The following is a 19984-nucleotide window of genomic DNA, read 5'->3' on the forward strand; positions in this document are numbered from 1 at the left end:
TCATGGTGATTACTGCTGCAAGTTACTGCACTGGAATTGCCCATCAGACAATTCCTGTTTTAAAACAATATGAGGAGGACACACACACAAACAAATAAAATATGAGGGCACAATCCCACTATGCAGATGTTTGAGGACAATGTGTAGTCCTGCCTTCCTTCCCCTCGTTCCTTCAACTAGTCTCAGCTTCCTACCAGCTGCAGGATCTTCACACCTGAAGGCTGGAAACTGAACCTGGCAAAAGTCCTGAAGGAGGCAAGTGCACTGCTTGGATGCGGGCAAAGGAAGAGCAGACAGTGAGCTGAATGTGTGGGGCAGAGCAGAGCCACAGTGGGAATGCAAAGTCAGCCTGATGCAAGGAGGACATTCACATGTGGGAGCAAGTCCAATATATGAAGATGGTCAGGGGGTTGTAGCAAAATATGTATTAGGAGAGGCAGGGACATCTGGGTTCCTTCAAGCCTTGAGAGGGTTGAGGGCAGATCTCTGCTAGGTACCTACTTAAAGGGAGGTTACGAAGAAGACAGACTTACTCGTTTGCCCAGTGGGAGGACAAGAGACAAAAGGCACAAGTTGGAACTTGAGAATTCTGCTCAAAAAAAAAGGAAAAAAGTAAATAACTAAACCAAAAACCTAAGACAAGGGTGGTTGAACGCAGGAAGAGGTTGCCCAGAGAAAATGTGGGTTCTCCATCTTTGGAGAAACTGAAAATTTAACTGGACAGGGCCCTGAGCAGTCTGCCATAACTACACCTGCTTTGAAGAGAGGGTTGGACTGGATGAGTCATTTCCAGCCTGGAGGATTCTGCAAGCCTGACCTGATGTCCTGTGCTAATATGCATGGTCTGTTGTTGAGGTTTTTCTAAGTTTTGTGGCCACTGATAAAGTGAAATGTTTGAGTGAATAGGACAGAGCAAGTTTGATTTTCATAGGTCTTTGCTACAAGAACAAAGATCATGTAGCTATGTAATCTGAGAAACAAAAACTTAGAGATATCGGTGCATTGCTATGTATGATACGATATGTACTGAGATTTATATGTATATATGTAGGGTATGTATTTGTTGCTAATAGCCTGGAACACATCGTTATCTACCATGTATGCTTTATAATGTTAATCAGCATGTGGTGGTGAATGAATAACCTAACACAAGAAGAGAGGAGTTAGCTTTCTTGACTTTCACAACTTAAATTTTAAGACATACTTAGCCTGCTGTACCAGCAGCCTTAACATCACCATAGCAGCGTTTAGTGGATAGGGATAAAAGTTGTGCAGTCTTGGACTTTTCGTGTAGTTTTTTCACTGTTTTTATTACAATTTTGGACAGCAGCTGATACCTTATATTTTTGTTCAGAAGGAAGAATGCACACAAACTAGAAATGTGGCATGATTTTTCTTTTGTTCCAGCACAGTAAAATTCAGCATTATTTTACCTGTTATTATCTGTGACTATATTATTAAAAAAAAATCATGTTTTCCAGAATTTTTAATTGAGAATAATTTTCTCTTTGAACATGCCTGTTGAATTTAAATAATCATTTCCTATTTGGCCTGTGAAATGGATGCCATCAATAAGCAGCTGCTTTGCAAGACCCACATTTTGAAGCTCAGCCAGTTAGTTACCTCTGTGGCCTCACATCTGACCCTCCATTTCCTTCTACAGTGCCTTGTTTATTTGTGAGCCAACAGGGAACTGCAAGTTGGCTAAGCAGGAGCTCCCACAGCAGTAGGTTGTGACACCTCCCTTGCTCCAGTCAGTGTCCCGCGGGAAGCCAGAACTTGTCACAAGCTGAAGTATCTGACAGTGTAGCTGGTGTTGTCCAGAGAAGCCTTTTGTGGGGACTTCTCAATGCTAGAAAATGATGTTATTTCAGTATAAGCCCTCTCAGAATGAGAAGGGGAGATGGAATGGTACATGCACAGAGCCTTGTGTTTCCTCAGCCCTTAACAGCTCCACTGAAGACTGCAGCTCAAAAGCAGTGCTCTGTGATGCTTTTGAGGAGAAACCAGCAATGAGTGTAACCCTCGTGTTATCAGCAAAAACACAGGGTGCTTTCCTTTCATGTGGTGGTGTTTCAGAATGCTGTCTAGCCAGTGGTGTGAACTGTGAATGAGTATTACGCACCATAAATCCTAGTAGTTTCCTGGGTTAGACCAATTAGTGTTTGTTTAGATAATTCAGGCTTGAATGACTTCCTCTCTGGAAGCCCTGAGACTGCAGTGCTAAGGCGGTGCTGAGCTGCCTGTGCATTTGCTCTGAAAGGCTTGCAGAAGTGAATGACAACTTCACAAACAGGGGTGAACTGCAGATCACGTCTTACAAGAGGAAGTGTTATTCACAGCACTTCTCTATTATTAACTGATTGGAATTACAGCCTTGATTTCATGCAGTGGCTCTTCTGTAATGATACCCAAGTTTGAAGCCCAGAATTTGAACTTCAGACAGCTTCATAAAGTCTTCAGGGGTTGTGAAGGTGAGGAATGGATATACAATTTCAGCATATATTTTCATTTGCAATTTCTTTAATGTTAAATATTTCCAAATAAAACGGTCTGTAACAGGCCAGTAGTGTTTATCTGATGTACCTTCCTTTATGATAGGTATCTGCTGCTGAGGAGGAGCTGGGTGGGTTCTGTTAGGTGCCTGAAAAGAGTTTTCACATTAAACCACTCGAATATGGAGCAGAGCAATGTGTCTGTAAAGAGCTATTCCAGGCTTAAGGAAATAACTTCAGGAGCAAATGAGCCTCGGACATCTGGTTTGCCTTCCCTTTTTTTTTTTTCTCTCTCTCTTTCCAGTACCATTTCCATACTAGGAAAGCACACACATGGCTGTGCATATGTTGTTTAATCTCTTAAATTGCAATTATGATCAAAAAATGAGGAAGGAAGTCTATGACTAGGAGAGCAAAGCAGAGGGGGAGTTAGGCATATGGGATAGACCAATATTCTTGACTTCTTCAGGGAATAGATGTCATCTGTCATTTCCCCTGGCCTGGAAGAGATTCTATCAAAGGGATATGCTTCATCTGTAATGATGAGATCACCTTTTCTGCTCCTCAGGGAGCTAAAGATGGGAAGAAGTTTGCTTCCCTCAAGAGCCTGGCAAATAAGTTCTAGCAAACATCAAAAATAAGGGCATGGGAAAAAAGATATCCAAGGGAATCCAGACATACTTTGTGATAGCTGTATTGACACGAGTGGCTATTTGAATGTCCTTTCCTTAAAAATTGTTTATATTTGGTCTCATACTTTCTTTAGCAGTTTCATGTGGCTGTTTCCCTTTGGTAATATGCAGGAATGTGCAGGAAAATAAAAGATTGTCTGACCGAGCTTCAGGTTAAACACCTTGTGCTTGACTACTCAGCTGTCCAAATAAAGTTAGTTCAGTTTCTCCCAATAGATAGCCTTGTACGTTCAGTCTCAATAGCTTTGATATGATTTGAAGTCTTAAACCAGATTTTTTATTGTTTTGCAGGTGGCTTCAGGTGAGTGCAATGAAGACACTGAAGTTTACAACATTACCCTTAGTACTGGGGATGAGCTCACTTTAATGGGGCAAGCAGAAATCCTTTATGCAAAATCTTCTAAGGAGAAGTCACGACTCAACACCATCTTCAAAAAAATCGGGAAGCTTAATTCAATTAGTAAGCTAGGCAGAGGCAAAATGCCCTGCCTCATCTGCATGAACCACAGGACCAACGAAAGCATCAGTCTCCCCTTCCAGTGTAAGGGCAAGTTCAGCACCCGCAGCCCGCTGGAGGTGCAGATGCAAGAAGGTGAACACACGATTCGCAATATAGTAGAGAAAACCAGGCTGCCTGTTAATGTAACTGTGCCAAGTCCTACCCCAAGGAATCCTTATGACCTGCATTTTATCCGTGAAGGGCACAGGTACAAGTTTGTCAACATTCAGACTAAGACTGTGGTGGTTTGTTGTGTGCTTCGTGGCAACAAAATTATTCCCATGCATTTTCCGTTGCACTTGTCCCTTCCAAAATTTATTCTACCTGACAGCCTGGTAAAGGGAGAGCTGTGGCACGAATCCCTCATCCAGCATTGGTTTAATATATGCCAGGAACAGTTTGACATAGATGAGTACTCCCGTGCCGTGCGAGATGTCAAAACTGACTGGAACGAAGACTGCAAGAGCCCAAAGAAGAGCCGATGCACAGGGCACAGCCACGTGCCCAACTCCCTCAGCTACGCACGGGATGAGCTTACGCAGTCCTTCCATCGCCTTTCAGTGTGCGTCTATGGAAACAACTTGCATGGGAATAGTGAGGTGAACCTCCATGGCTGCAGGGACTTGTGTAACGAGTGGGCCCTGTTCTCTCATGATGCTCTTCAGTACCAGGAGTCTGGTGACAATAGCAGTGATTACCTTTTCCCTGAAGTTAGTGAAGAATCAATGTTTCTGCCTACTAAACCAGAACTTCCTTACGAAGAGCTGTGGTTGGACCAAGGGTCTGGAAAGGCTGGTGACCAGCCTCTAACTCGCTCGCTAAGTGAGAAGAACAAATGTGACAACTACAGAGGGTCATTCCGATCAAAGTATGGTACCGCATCTCTTTCTGTGCCTGCAACTGTTGGAACAACCACAAAGTCTTCAGATGCTTCCCTACCTCCACCTCCAGTGCCTCCCAAATCAGAAGCAGTAAGTCAGGATTATTTATGTTGGTTTATTTCTGTGTTTTAGCTGGTGAAAAGTTTGCTTGGGAATCGGGTTTCTTTAGTGAAGACCTGGGGGAGAGGGAGGTGGTGTGGATATTAAGGGCAAGGAAATGGTTAAGAATTCGTGAGATGCGCAACTTCCACTAGTCTACTTCTAAGTATAAGTCATGTCTGAAAAGTGTATTTAATACAATGGATCATGTGGCTTAATCCTGATACTTTCAGGTGATATTTATTGGGTTTTCTTGCTCACACAAACAAGGTCTAAGAACTGCTAGGTCACTTCCTTCCCTTGCTGTCCACATTGTCTCTCCATGTGGCCTCCATTTCTTACGTTTCCTGTGGCTGAAGTGTGTGGCGCATGACCCCACTTCGAACTACCTCAGATCACCTTGGTGTGTGCATCTTTGATTACCAGGCCCTTATAATGAAGGCAGCTAGAAATTTTATGGATTTGAAGTGTTTGTTACTGAGATTGTCTTCTCTATTATGTGTATATGGCTGATTTTGAAGAATATTGTCTTCAAGGAAACTTTATCAAACTAGACCTGAGCTAATCGTTCTGTACTGCTTATCGACAGAAAATACATTTAAATAGGAACTCTGCAGAGTTCATAAATGACCCTTCTAGGGGAGTCAGTTTTAAACAAAGCATGTTTCCTGTCCTAGGGTTTCTAATGAATACACGAGAGAAATCACCTCTCCAAACCTAAAATGTCATAGAGACTTCAGAGGCACAAATACAAATATGTTTTATCAACAGGAGCTTATATGGACTAGGTGGAAAATCCATTCATTATGTGGTCTCTTGACATGGTCCTAAACATTAATTCCCTCAGGAAAGTGTTTCAGAACCTTTAGCAAAATTTAAATGATACATTCTTAAGTCACGTAAATCTTGGTGGATAATATTATTTAACAAATTAGTTTTGCAGGTTTTTTGCTGAACTTATATATAGAAAATATCATTCCACTTGCAAGTCCTACAATATTTTCAACAGTGTGGCTGCGCAGTAAGCTGAAAATCTAAGTCCCAGCTGAAGCAAACCATGGTGATGCCATCCCTTTCTTATTGCCATCTAACAGTCCAACTGTTCGCCAGAGCCTTTCCACCATGAGGCAGGTCTCAGTCTGCCTGAGAACTAAGTTGTATGTATTTGCTGGGTTAGTCTGCAGTGTATTGCCGTGGGGATCCCCTGGCCAGGCTGTGCAGGAGTTGTAGTGATAACAGGAGAGAACGCCAGTATAGGCACAAAATGCAAAACTGCAGCCCTTTGTGCTGCCAGAACTTCCCCAAAAAGCAGCTGCAGCAGCTTCAGCAAAGACAGGAAAGTCGAGACATTACTTCTTCATAGCAAAGAGTGTTTATATATATGTCTAAGTGCAGGAACCCAAGAGCACTTCCTAGCCTGAGAGGTTAGGTATGCACCACTGCTTTGTCCAGACTCCTTTGGCCAGGTGCCCAGCAGCACCATATCTGGATGAGGTTCCCTGGCAGCCTACACTGATGTAAACTGGTGCGGGGCTGGTCCCACCCTCCTCCTCCTTCTCCTCCTCCTTTCCCAGCCACATGGTCCTGGCTTCTCTTTTGTGCTGGCTCTGGCACTCGGGCAGGCAGCCAGGTCTGGATCTGCAAAATGATTAGTTTCCTGCTGATTTCTGCAAGCTGAACTGCTTCAGTGCCGGGTCAAAGGAGCGCTGGAGCTAGTGCCAGGGAGCGGGCAGGAGGGCGAGGGGGGGTCAGGGAGGAAGGCTGCCCTACAGCAGGGTGAGGGCAGCCCCTGGGCACGGGGGTGCTGGCCCTCTGAGTCATGGCTGTGGCAAGGGTGACTCGATGTCATGGCTGAGGCGTGGGTGATGGGATGCTGGGAGTGCTATGGAGCAGCAGCACAGCATCAGTGTGGACTTTCACACTTGAGGAAACCTCATGGAATAGTGACTCCCTTCTGGGGGCAGCAGGGTGGTGTTTGGGAAAGATATATGTGTTGTCTTTTAAGGTCATTTTGGAAAACGACAGTTCTGTCATGTGTGTCTTACATTACTGAGGTAATGTGTGAGTGCTGTCAGCAATTTCAGTATTGCTTTCAAGCCATGTAGCATGTATCTGTTAAAGATATTAGCTTCCATTTAGAAGTGGGCAGGGGGTCTAAGCCCATAAAACCTAAAACAGAATAAAAACCCTATGTCTCCATAGATGATAATAATTTAGACTTGGTTTTGTGGCTTCCTGGAACAGCTTTGGAATGAGTATCAGTGACCTACTGAATTCATCAGTGGGTTGGGGCCAAGGAGATGTTTGCATGGTTTCCATGTAGGGTATTTATAGAATAAGTAGATCTCAGGAGCGGCTGGTGAACATGCGGTTTAGTCATCACTCCCCCTAGAATGATATTCCATAGCCTTTCTGTATAAAGATTGGCTGGCAATTGTATTTTTGCATGGACTAAATTTAAAATGTGTGTACACACAAAATGTGTGTACAGCTGCTTGCAGGAGGGAAAAGGACATTTGGGTATTTCGGAAGCTGTTCTAGTTTCCTTTTCTCTGGCAGGATGAAGCATTCTGATGTATCACATGTATTTTGTAAATACCTGTCAGAAAATCAAAGTAGCTTGAAGGCAGAAGGATGGGGGGGAAATGACCTCTGAATTAAGGCGGCCTGTAAAGTAAAGATTGCTTCATTCCTCCACCACTCATTTGCATAAAATCAGAGGGTGTTTTCCTGATTGATTGAAGGCAAGTCCCTGATGAAGTGTGCTGGAAGTTCAGGCGCCTGTTGGCAAGGAGCGTTACGCTCGTGGTCATGCCAGAGATAGGGTGGGTTTCACCCGGATGACCTCAGAAGTGGTCACTACAGTGCCCAGATTCAGGAGTGACAGGGTCCAGTGGTGCTGGCGGTGCTTGGAGTGGCACCAAAGAAAAGGAGCAGAGGTATTTAGATCAACGTAGCACCTCGCACCATCAGAAAGAGGTCACTGTACCCAGGTCGCAGGAAGGAGTGTTGGAGCTTGGGAGAGATTGAACAGTGACAAATAAAAGTCCTGGGACATGCAATGCAAATGCACTTTATCTGTGCCTGGCAGCTGTATGGCATCCACTGCTTCTGGGTGAAAGAATATTTCCTGAGAGTAACAGCCATCGAGGTGACCGTCATGTCACACCATGGCTCTTCTCCTCCTCTATTTCATTATCGTTCTCTTGGACCTAGTGAGGGCAGCTCCCCTCTGAAGTTTCCCCTGGCTCTTGTCAGTTTAATCTGCAGATTCTCTCCTTTTTATTCCTCTGCTGGATTTCCAGAGGGCAGTGTCTGGCAGCTGTAATCATGGTCTTGTGACAGGGACCAACTGGGACTGCAAACCAGTATTATTTATGGCCTCTTTCTGATCTGCAATCTAGGTCAGCAAGGCATAGTTTGTTATGCCAGCACCTTTCTATGCCAGCAGTTTTCCCAGGAAAGAATCCCTAAAGGGACTGCCTGCTGTGCTCCAAGAGCTCCCCTGAATGATCTCTCTAACCCCATGAGTATATATTCAGTGGCATGCACTATTACACTTACCTAGTCTGACTTGGGGGAAAAAGGTTCCAAAGTCCTTAGGCATCCTTGGGGCACAGCACTAAGATGGCTGAAGAGTTTTATGCCTGAATTCAATAACAAACATGAATAAAGTTGATTCTTCCTCTTTTTTTTTTTTTTTCCTCCTTGAAAGAGCAAATAAGAACCCTTGCAGCAAGATTTATTTCAGTGTTTTATGCTGTTGGGCATTTCCTGTAATTTTGACTTGTTTTGAATTAGGAAAAAAATGTCCTACAATGTCCTAGCCCCCAATTTTCCATTTCACAAAAGTACCAAATGGGTTGTTGCATTTTGAAAGCACTGAAGTGGATTGCAAAAGGTTCCACATTTATTTTGTTTTTGAATAAATCAGTTTTATTGCTAGTTATGTTTTGTGGAACTGCTAAGATAACTTTCAGTTCTGCAGTGTTGCTAAATTTAAAACTAAACTATAGCTCCCAAGCACAATTTCCCTTTTCTGGTGTATCTAAGACTGTTTCAGACGAGGAAAACATGGAGGTCTCCTCCTACCTGGAGGAAGGTGGCGAGTCCTTAAAAATCCTGCCCGGCAGACTAGTTCTCAGTAGCCTTCCTCAACCTCTAGCCCTGCTAAATAAAGTTGCTCTTCCAAATATGTACTGATGAGATTAAGGTCTTAATTCCATCATTTTTGCCATTCCTTTTCTTCTATATGGATAGATCCTGATGTTTTGCTTCTTCCTAGGCAGACCAAGGTTAATTTCAGATGAGCAGTGCTACAGTCACGTGCTTTAAGCTGCAAAGTTGGCTGGCTATGAAAAATAGACCTAGACCTGTTGGCTGGGTGCAGTATTTGAACAGGGTCTTCTGCTCACACCTTTCAGCTTTTATGCTTTGTAGTTAATCTCATCCTGGACTGCTTTGTCAGCTACAGGACTGAAACTCCAGGTGTGAATCCCAGCATCTGGTAAATAGGAGATACATGTGCTGTTCCTGGGGAGTAAGACAAAGAGGCTGGGAATTATCGTAGAGCTGGATGGCTGAGTATCACTGGTGAAGTAAGTCAGGAAACATCAAAAGTCTGTTGAGATCTTTTCATTATGTAAGCTTGGTTTATTACCTCTAAATAAACAACGCTAATGAAGCTTCGTCCTAATTAATTGCTTCTTACCAAACGTAAAGGATCTGGAACAATCTGATTTTGTACATCACTGGAAGGTTCTTTTACATCATTTCATTGCTGCCACTTTTTAAATGAGTGGCTATCAAACTACTGAGAACCACCCTAGAAAAGATTGCTAGTAGCACTACTGATAGCAATGCCTTCTTTTGGACTTTATGACAGCCACATACTGTTGCAAGTGTATATCCTTAGCATAAATTTTCTCCTCTCCTCCCTTTTTAATGATTTCCTTTCATGGAAGAAGGCAGAACCAGATGTGTTTCATCTGTTTGAGAGTGCTGTTGCCCAGATTTTCTTGCTTCTTACTTACGTGTTCTTTTACAGGTAAAAGAGGAATGCAGGCTCCTGAATGCTCCTCCTGTCCCACCACGGAGCTCAAAGCCGTCCTCCACCAGTCCTTCCATCCCTCCTCGTACAGCCAAACCTGCGCGACAGCAGACCCGCTCTCCCAGCCCTACTCTGTCCTACTACTCTTCAGGACTGCACAACATGTATGTATTTGAGCTGTGAGAGCCCTGCGCTGGCACATACTGCTATAAATAATCTCGTAAGGCTGAATAAGCTGTCTAAATTGAAAATCCTGTACAGTTCTGTATAATTCTTGAAAGGCTTGAATCTTCAAACCAGAACAGCTGGTTTTGGGGTGAGATTTCAGTGCTACAGTCATGCGGTGCAGCCAGCTGTGATAAGTGGAGGCATAAAAGGTGCATGGTAGTCCAGAAATGTGTTGTGCCAACTGTCTGGGAACCTACAGGGTGGGTGTGATGGAGAACAGAGAGGCCAGCAGACACCACTGAGTGCAAAGTGAGGTGTGGCGGAAGGGGGCCAGACAGCTTCCAGATCAAACCCACTTCAGCACAAACCTAACCCACAAACTGGAAAATCCACTCAGGCTTAGTAGAAAGTTGACAGTAAATTTTTAATTATGGGGCTGCATACCTTTTCCTTTTCCTTTGGCTTCAGAAAGTGTATACGCCTTTTGAAGTCTCATCTCCTTTGTGCCTTGAATGTCCTGTTGCCATTACTTTTGATATCTCTTCAATGACAAGGTACTACATATCTGGATATTACAAAGTGATCTGAAGCACCACTGAAATAATTTCAGCCTTGATGCAATTGGTATAATAATTTATTTGGAATTGCCTTTTTAAGCCATAGTGCAGATTTGCAGCTTAGTGTTGAGTATCTGGCAATGATCACTCTAGATCAAGGCTGCTTGTGTGTTTTCATGAAAGCCAGTTGAGTAGTTCTGTCAAGGTCAACTCCACAGGAGGCTGAGCACAAGACCTCCCAGCATTTGGGGCCCACCAAATCCTGCTTTCTCTGTTTGTAGCTAAGAATATATTTGCTTCTCAAGAAACCAGGAAAACAGTGAGAAGTGAAGTTTCTCAGGAATGCAGGAGAGATTGTAGTGAGATGGACATCAGTCTCTTCTCTGAAACAGCAAGCAAAGAGTAAATTGCTTCAAGTTGGTCCCAGGGATTCTTAGATTGGATATTAGGAAAAATTTCTTCACCAAAAAGGTCATCCTGCTTTGGAGAAGTCTGCCCAGGGAAGTGGTTGAGTGCCCATCCCTGGAGGCATGTGTATATGTGATGTCATAGGGGCATGATTTAGTGGTGGACTTGGTAGTGCTGGGTTAATAGTTGGACTCAATGATTTTAAAGGTCTTTTCCAACCTAAAAAAATTATATGATTTGCCTTGAATTTCTCAATATTTGCGTGAAATTCATCTCCAGCTTGGATCTAGACCAAATATTTCCATTTTGATAGACTTGACCTAGTGCTGCAGAAAAAGCTGCTAGAACATGGCAGTGTGCGGAGTAACTAGATTGTTGGTGAAGTTGCTTCTCAAATCGTGCCATTTTTATCAATGATCTTATTTTCTGGATCGTGACAGATTTCAGCCAATATTTTAAACACCAAGCCAGTATGATTTGTCCTTATCTGATTATAAAAATGCCTGATGCCTGACTTCAGCTGTTGTTGAGGTTTTTTCCGGCATCATAGAATCACAGAATAGTTAGGGTTGGAAAGGGCCTTAAGATCATCTGGTTCCAACCCCCTGCCATGGGCAGGGACACCTCACACTAACCCATGTCACCCAAGGCTCTGTCCAACCTGGCCTTGAGCACTGCCAGGGGTGGAGCATTCACAGCTTCCTTGGGCAACTCATTCCAGTGCCTCACCACCCTTACAGTAAAAAACTTCTTCTTTATATCCAATCTAAACTTCCCCCTTTGGCACTGAGTACCAGTGGGTTAATACTGGTGGAGAACAAAGAAGGAAGCCCTTTGAAAATGTTACTTTATCAGTTTTTGGTAATTCCATTAATCTTCTAAGTCATTAAATGTTCAGATTTCTGATATTGAATTAGAGAACAGAAACAAGATCAACCAATTTGATTTCTCTGTATGGTTAGTGGTTTACAGTGCCTCACTGACTGTCTTCTCTTAATCAAGCAGCCCAATGGCTTGATTTGTGAAAAATGCTTTTCATTGTTAACATGCAACTAGTTGGCCTTTAAGCAGCCAGAAATGACCAGTTGATAGTGCAAGGCACAGGGAACTAATTTTGTGTCAATCCATTCAAAACTATGCCATTTTTTTGAAAGCTGCTGCCCTCCTGAAGCAATTTCCCCTGAGCTGTTCACATAGTGACGACAGTTTCTTGAGTAGTTAGTTTCCAGGAGAGAGAGGTGAGTAATTAAAGCAATTTTTCAACTATTGTTTTCCATCTGTTGTATGAAGTACATACTTTATAAATTTGCTAAATCTTTTTCTAGTGTTCTGGCTTAATTGGCCAGAATTCCAAAGATCAATCCAGCCCTTCAGACTTTCTTTTAGTGGCATAAAAGCTCCAAGCATTTGCTTTTCATAACAGATTACACGCTTTTGTTGGCATGTGTCTCTCAGGAACACCAGGGTATAAACCATCAGTTCTCTCAGACAGGCTGAGCTTAGTTTACCACCTGTAAGTAGGTCAGGGAAACTTTTAAGTTCCTTTGAAAAGCAAATGTTTCCCGTAATTGCTTCTTAAGGATATGGGCATGCAAACAAGTTACTGTGTGATAAGCTTAAAGCCTGATACGTGAATACGTACAGTGGAGTCTGCTTACCCTTCCAGGTAAAACTCTCCCTTTGGCAATAAGCATTAACTTAACTCTGTGTTATTGTACTGTGCACTTGTGCACTGGTGCAAAAAGCAGGTTTTGCACCAGGTGAGCAGTGGGAAAGGATCCTGTGCCCTGTGCACACAACAGTGCCATAACAAGTGAAAATGTTGGTTCCAAAAGGGCTTTTGGTCATCTCTTATGTCAGTCAAACTTGGGTCTATTGCAGTGCTGGCTTACCCCTCTTAGCTTTTACATTCCGTGACACATCTGTGATACATAAATATAAAATACAGGATTAGGACATCTCGTAAAGGTGAGGCTGTTCCTTTTCCATGGTGGTGTCCCTCAGGAATTCAACAGTGAAAACTGAGTATTCAGAAGATGACACAGAACTGAATTGAGACGTCTACTTTTTTACGAGCTTGAAAAGCCAAGATGTGAGGCTTTTGGGTATATCAGCATCTTGTCAGGCTTGTAGAAAGAGTAAAAGAACTGTCAATGCATTATTCAAATGTGTTGTTAATTCACATCTGAGAACTTCTGCCGGAGGAAAGAAGATTATTTCCTCGTGACAGCCACCCTCTGACTCTGTCAGATGATTTATGAATTTATTCAAATGCCACATTTTTTCGTACTAATGACATCCTTTCTGCTTTGTTCCTTAAGAAATGTCACAGAGATCGACAACGCCAACCCAACTGAGAGCACACCTGTTTCCTGCTACCCTTGTAACATGATGAAAAACGAATCCAAAGAGCCTGAAAGCATGATGCCTTTGGGAAGCCCCGCATCTGAAACTTTGCCTTCGAGGTTATCTTGGCCAAACCATTTTTCAGGAACTGCTGAGGGCCACAATAAGAGTGATTTTCTGCTTGATCCAAGCAGGAGCTACAGTTACCCCAGACAGAAGACTCCAGGTACGCCAAAGAGAAACTGTCCAGCACCTTTGACTTTTGACTTCGATGGGTGTGAGCTCCCAGCAGGGTGCTCCCCCCTGACCCCAGCAGAGCTCACAAACACCATCTCTACCTGTCCAAAGTCAGCAAGTTACTCTCTAGACTGCACTGATGAGAAAACTCTGGGAGTCAGCGATGCAAAGCAGAGCCATTCTTGTCCTGCCTTACCTCCTCGGGCACCGAAGTCAAGTGAAGAGAAAGCAGTTACAGACATGTGTCCCTTGCCGCTGAAAATAGATGGTGCTGAGGAGGAGTCAAAAGCTGGTTCTCCAGACCTCTTGGAAGATCAATATCTTGTTAAAAAGGGCATGCAGGATACATTCTCTGTGTCTTATCCCTTCTCATCTCCCCTCCATCTCCAATTAGCACCAAGATCTTGTGGGGATGGCTCTCCCTGGCAGCCACCCACAGACCTTTCTGGGCTCTCAATAGAGGAAGTGTCTAAATCACTGAGGTTTATTGGTCTGTCAGAAGATGTCATATCATTTTTTGTGACAGAGAAGATTGATGGCAATTTACTGGTTCAGCTTACAGAAGAAATCCTGTCAGAAGACTTTAAGCTAAGCAAATTGCAGGTTAAGAAAATACTACAGTTCATTAATGGCTGGCGGCCCAAGATGTGACGACGACTAGTCATTAGTGGAACTGTACGAGATGTGCTCGATGCACTTCAGCTAATCATCACTTCCTGGTTTTTTGCACTAAAAGCCCTTTCTGTAAATAGTAGTAGAAAAATTCTTACTATGCAGATAAACATTTTTGAGTGGTGAACAGAGTTGAGTTTTTTTGTATGTCAATAATAAAAGTAGAGAATCTGCAGAGGTGTGCCTTGTGCATCCCTGACCATTCAACAGCTGCTAAAAACTGGACACTAAGGGAACTCTTACTGTGTAGTCTGTAAAGACTTAGTCGTATTTATTACTGAACAATTTGATGCTGAAAGACACACACCGATCCAGTTTACAGTTTTGTGTTAACTGCAAAAAAATGTATTTCTTACGGGATTGTTTCTGTTCAAATGATATTTGGCAACATGCTGTGACTTTCTTCCGTTTCTGTTAACAAAGAGCATGTTCAGATACACAAACACATCCTTTTGACACTACATCTGAAAATGTTAAGAATTGCTGTGAAGTGCCACTAATACACTACTCTTGCAGCATATTTTTATTAACAGTATCTTCCTGGTTACCTGTAGTGTGAGTACATTTTCTATATTACTTTGAGCAAAAAGAGTTAAATGTTTTTAAGAGTCTTGCTTAGCTCACTGCCCAGAGGGGAGGAAGAAGGGGGATTTTTTCTACTGAGCCACTCTGCCCTGGCCAATTAAAAGTTTATGACCTGTAGATTTCAAAAGTTGCTTTTGTAGTTGGATAGCTGGAGTCAGTAGCATGACTTCTGGTTGTGCAGCTTTCTCATGGGAAAGGCAGTTCAGTGCACAGGCTCCTCGCAGCAGATCCTGCCTGCTGCAGTAAGTCTGCTAGCACAGCCCTTGCAATAGCCTTGCTCTGGTGAAAGGCAACCCCTTGCGTTTCCTTTGCTGCTGTTGCAGTCATCTGAAAATGTGCTCTTTGTGCTATTCTATTCCTGCCATCGGATCTGTGTGGGAAGGTGATAGTACTCCTGTAGGATGCCTTTGAAATAAAGCATTAGCAAGGTGGGAGGGAACAGAAACAGCATATGGCACACTGGTAAGAAGGCGCCAAGTGAGGTTTAGGGCCATGCCACAGGAAATGCTTGTGATGGTTTAAGTTCACCTGTCTTGCTTACACTGGGCTAGGAGGGTGTGGGTATTGAAGTGGGAGGCACTGTAGCAATCTAAGATGTATTAATTTGGTTGCGAGCTGCAAAAACTCACTGCAGTAAATGTCACACTGAAGTAGCAGCCAAAAGGGAGCAGAAAGATGGGAAGGGGACATTAGTCTGCTCCTGCAGACCTTTCAAATTTAACTGTTCAGAAGGCTAGAAATGGGATTAGATTTTGGTAGTCCATTACTGATTTCTTGTAGTTGGCAGAGCTCTCTGAAATGTATCTGAGTAACCGCTGGATCCCCTGCCTCTGTAATACTGAATGTGAGGATTTGTGGAGGTCCTCAGGAAACAGTCTGTGGTGTCCATCTTCAGCAAGTGGGGTCAGAGCCAGGGATACTGAAGCAGCTTCACCTGCTGCTGCACAGAACCCTGGCCAGGGTGACCCTGTCACCTGCTTTGCTTAACCTTTTGATGTACAAAAATTCTGTCTCCATTGTAGGTCACATACTGGGAGCATCAAGAGAAGATGAAGAGCAGGGACAAAAATGAAAGGCAGATTTTGCCTGTTTTGTCAACCATATTGACTCATTAAAAAGAATATATTTGCAAAGGGAGTTTTCTGTTGCCTGGGCAAATTTCATGTCATATCTCTGTGCTGAAGTCAAGAGGCATTATTTGTCTTGCAATAATGCAAATTACCAGTTCCCAGCCAGAGGGCAAAACCCAATTGATGTGGGTACTAGAAAGCAGTGAGCCAAAACATACCCAAATAGAAAAACACCAAGAGTTCATAATCCTACTCTTTTCTTTAATGTATTGACTTTTAGCAACAGATCAATAGCTTTCTCCGGATGCTTTTAATTAGTGTCCTAAAATATTTTAGCTGCAAGTAAGGCTAAATCAAATTCAAGTACTGTTCAGGTGTGTATGCTGTGTGCAAGTTGAAGTCAATTGCATTTTAACTCTCACTATGTCAAATAGCATTCAGACTTGAAAGGGCTGATGTTACATGTCAGGTACTTCTTGTTGTTTTGCTTGGCTTTTTAATTCCAGGTTAAAAAAAACAAGTAATTTTTCTCTCAAAAAAAAATAAACCCAAGCCAAAACTAACATTAAATATTGCTGATGCCCTGAGTGTATTAACATCCCTGAGGCAAGTGTTCTTTGACTAAGGATGGACACCTCTGTTATCTCTCCTTACCTGCTTGGAATGTTTTTTCTTGAGAGCATCCTGGTGGAATGTGCATTCATGGGTGTGCTGCATTAGTATCGCATATGCATAGACCAAAATACAACTGGCCTGTTAAAAGCCCAAAAATGTGCAATGGTTTCAAAGGCAGAGCCTGTGGGCAAAAGTGCAACTGAAACCCCTAACTGCAAACTTGCTGTTGGTGTCCTTTCAGTGTCTTGTTCTGGCTTGGCACTGCTTACTTATTTTTATGCATAATATGTTAGCATTTGACCTTTTCTTTTGCCCTTAGCTGCTCACCACCTTAATTTTCCAAGACTTTTCTAGTGATTTGTGTTGTGTGAATCATATGACTGCAGCATTGAGCTACCTGCTGTGATGTCCAAGCTGGACAGAAGCATCTGCGCTAGTGAAATCAGGGGAGCAATGAGGAAATCAGGCAGCTAGTGTGGTGGCTTAGCCTCTCCACTGCTGTGGCTACAGCAGCACTGATGCCCATGGGGTCTAATTTATTTGCCTTCCTCTTGAGCTTTGCTGCCATGGGGTTGGGGGGTCAGGACTGTCCTTGGTGCTGTAGCAGCGGTTTGAACAGGGCTAACCGGTGTGAATGCCTTGGTCTCATGGGCAGTCCCTGGCAACAAGGGGTGGTGGCACCTTTGAAATGAGGCAGGAGCAGAGAAGAGTTTCAGGCCTTAGCAGAGAACTGCTTATGGTACTTAGAGATGGAGGGTTACTTTATGTTCCTACTGTGATTAGGAAGTGTCTGAAAGCTGTGGGGAATATCCCTGTGATACAAACTTTCTACCAGTTGATGTAAATAGGAGGAGTTAGGACTCAGGATTTGATAGGACTTGCAAACTGAGCAGTGCTGGGGCACTCTCTCATGGGGTTTCCTTGCTGCTGAACTATTGATGGGGGGTTTTGCCTGGTTTGATGTAACCCAACCAGCCTATGCAATGAGTGATCCCAGGCAACTCCCAAGCACAGCTTGGAAGATAGCAACTGGGGAAACCAGCCAGGTTTGGAGGGTAACGGAGTTCAACTGTGTGAGCTGTGTTGGTTGTCCTTAGGGCCTGAGTGCAGCCTGGCCCATTTTGTTTATTAACAGAGAGGTAGCCATTGAGTCTGAACAATATGTGTTCTGCCAGAGCAGGCCTAAAAGCTCTTACTTTTTGGAGGCAGGACACTAAAAAAGGCCAGTCCTAACCTTGGATTTCTTTCCTCAGATTAAATAAATGTAAGGGCTTCTGGTGCTTATTTTGTTATCAATGTCTGAAGTTCTGTGTTATCCTCGGGGGTTTTGTTTGTCAGGGTATTTTGGTAGCAAAAAATCTGACATGTCATTCTGTATGGAGCTGTCTCTTTGTCGTGCAGCATGAGACACATCCTTTCTATGCAACAGTTGTGTAGCAGCACAAGGACTGAAGAAAGTGATCAGTGAAAGCTAGATTCTGGCATAGGGGCTTTTCAGGAGGTGGACATGGGGAAGGATGGGGAGGAGGCTTCAGGGGAAATGCTGGTTTCCTTTAAGCCCTCAATTCTGCCTAGGATTATGGATCTTTGTATTGCTGCCTGGATGGCTAATCGAAGCTTCATTGAAATCAACTCAAAGTGCGTATTTGCTATCTTATTCTTGCCATATTGTAAAAAAATTGCAATGGCTAGAAACTTAGAGACAGAAAACACTTGGTCCATCCAAAATTAGAAGGAACATGTATTTCAAAGTATTCTTTGCAGCTAGAAGCTAGGGTTTGAAGTAGCTGTATAACACGGGGTTTTCCAAGAAAATAGTTTTACATGCCACTTTAATGAACTTCATTCCGCAGCAACAGCTTCAAGAGAAACAACATAAATAGCTGTGCTGCCTCAAAACCCATCGTGTTTAAAATCGATCTATAAATAAAATCATAGAATCATGGAATCATAGGATGGTTTGGGTTGGAAAGGACCTTAAGGTCATCCAGTTCCAACCCCCATCTAATTCCATCTAGTTCCATAGGCAGGAATGCTTCACCATGTCACCCAAGGCGTTGTCCAGCCAGACTTTGAACACTTCCAGGGATGGAGCATTCACAGCTTTCTTGAGCAATCCATTCCAGTGCCTCACCACCCTTACAGTAACGAACTTCTTCCTTATATCCAGTCTAAACTTCCCCTGTTTAAGTTTGAACCCATTGCCCCTTGTCCTGTCACTACAGCCCCTGATGTAGAGTCCCTCTCCAGCATCCTTGTAGGCTTCATCCTTCAATACTTGAAGTGTTTTCTCCTGTGTTTTCTTCTTGAATCAATTCCTTGATTGTCTTCTCTCTAAGTAAAAGTGCTAGCATCAGCTCCCTGTGAGCTGCCCAGCGGAGTGCCTGCCTGCTGGCCAGGCAGAGGATACACCACACTACTTAAAAGCTGAACACCAGCCCTATGTGAAAGGACTAGAGCTGAGCCCAGCTCTCCTGACTCCTCTTTCTGATGCTCTGAAATGACAGCGTTCTCATGTGCAAGTTGGAAGGTACGAATGAAATCACAATCAAAGTGAGGGATCGCCCTTTTTATTCGAGGTATTAGGGACAGCAGGGCAGCGGGGAAGTGCAGACCTGTTGTTGACGGCTAGCAATAAATGACTCTTCATTTCTTATGTCTTAAAACTCCTCACAGTGCAGGAGTTTTTCTGACTTTACCATTTCTGTTTGTAATAACCAAATTTTCAGTGTGAAAATCTGCGGAGCGGTTCTCTTGACTTGGACAATCTTCTGAATTGTATGAAAAATATCTGGTAGTTCTTAGCTCTTTAGATTCACTTTGGGTAGGTCAGAAAAGTAACACTTGGGAAAAAGAGAAAGCCCCAAAACTTTGGCTTAGTGCATTTCCGTTATAAAACGAAGCATGGGTTTTGTGGAATTCTGTGCTGTTTTGGGCTTTTGTGTAAAAGGCTGAAGGCAAATTATTATTTAAACCAGGTGCAAATAAATATCTCTGTAATGTATATGAACAAATTTAAACAGTGTATTGTAAGTATATAAACTGTATATTAAAGACACTATTTTCATGATATTTCAAACGTGTACAGAATTTGTTGTGCTAGATTGGTTGGGTTGCACACATTATGTAGAATGGTTGGTTTTCATTTAGTAATTTCACTGACTTATCCTCTTGCTCATCTTGTTATAATTCAGAAATGAGCACCTCTCAAACAGTGAATTCACAAAGTAAGATCGGGATAATTGAGAGGAGCAATCAGGCTTTTGCATTTAACCTCTTAAGACACGTTACTTCTCCCCATCTTGTAATTTCACTTGATCCCCTTCAGCAAGACTATTGAGCTGTGTGTTCCCCAAAGAATTGGTTGCCAGACAGCTTTCCTGTCTCCAGCAGACATTCACCTGCAGCACTATTTTCCCCAGCTCTCAGCCTATTATCTTTCTTTTAGAGAAATGTATTCAATTATAATTTGGATCTGCTTTTAAGCTCAGGACCACACATAAGTAATTCTGCCTTGCAAAATGTCTCTGAAGCATTCATCGGGTGGGGAGAAAATGAGAGACAAAACAACGTTATGCTTTAGGTTGCCGGTTCACATATCCTCCAATAT

The 19984-nt window shown here is 43.1% G+C and overlaps 1 protein-coding gene across 4 annotated transcripts in view; it reads left to right on the forward strand.

The window, feature by feature from the left end:
* The window catches only part of GAREM1 (GRB2 associated regulator of MAPK1 subtype 1), a 100648-nt gene extending 85842 nt beyond the window's left edge, over positions 1–14806 (forward strand). For all 4 annotated transcript variants that reach the window (XM_061354907.1, XM_061354908.1, XM_061354910.1 and 1 more), the window contains 3 exons: positions 3479–4657; positions 9714–9880; positions 13171–14806. In XM_061354907.1, the coding sequence (XP_061210891.1) occupies positions 3479–4657; positions 9714–9880; positions 13171–14083 (2259 nt within the window). In that variant the 3' untranslated portion in view covers positions 14084–14806. The remainder of the gene's footprint in view (positions 1–3478; positions 4658–9713; positions 9881–13170) is intronic.
* Positions 14807–19984: the final 5178 nt, after the last annotated feature.

Source organism: Neopsephotus bourkii, unplaced genomic scaffold, assembly GCF_033783945.1.
Source record: "Neopsephotus bourkii isolate Nb327-2 ecotype Australia unplaced genomic scaffold, CSIRO-AGI_Nbou_v1 NB_753, whole genome shotgun sequence".
Taxonomy (NCBI): Eukaryota; Metazoa; Chordata; class Aves; order Psittaciformes; family Psittacidae; genus Neopsephotus; species Neopsephotus bourkii.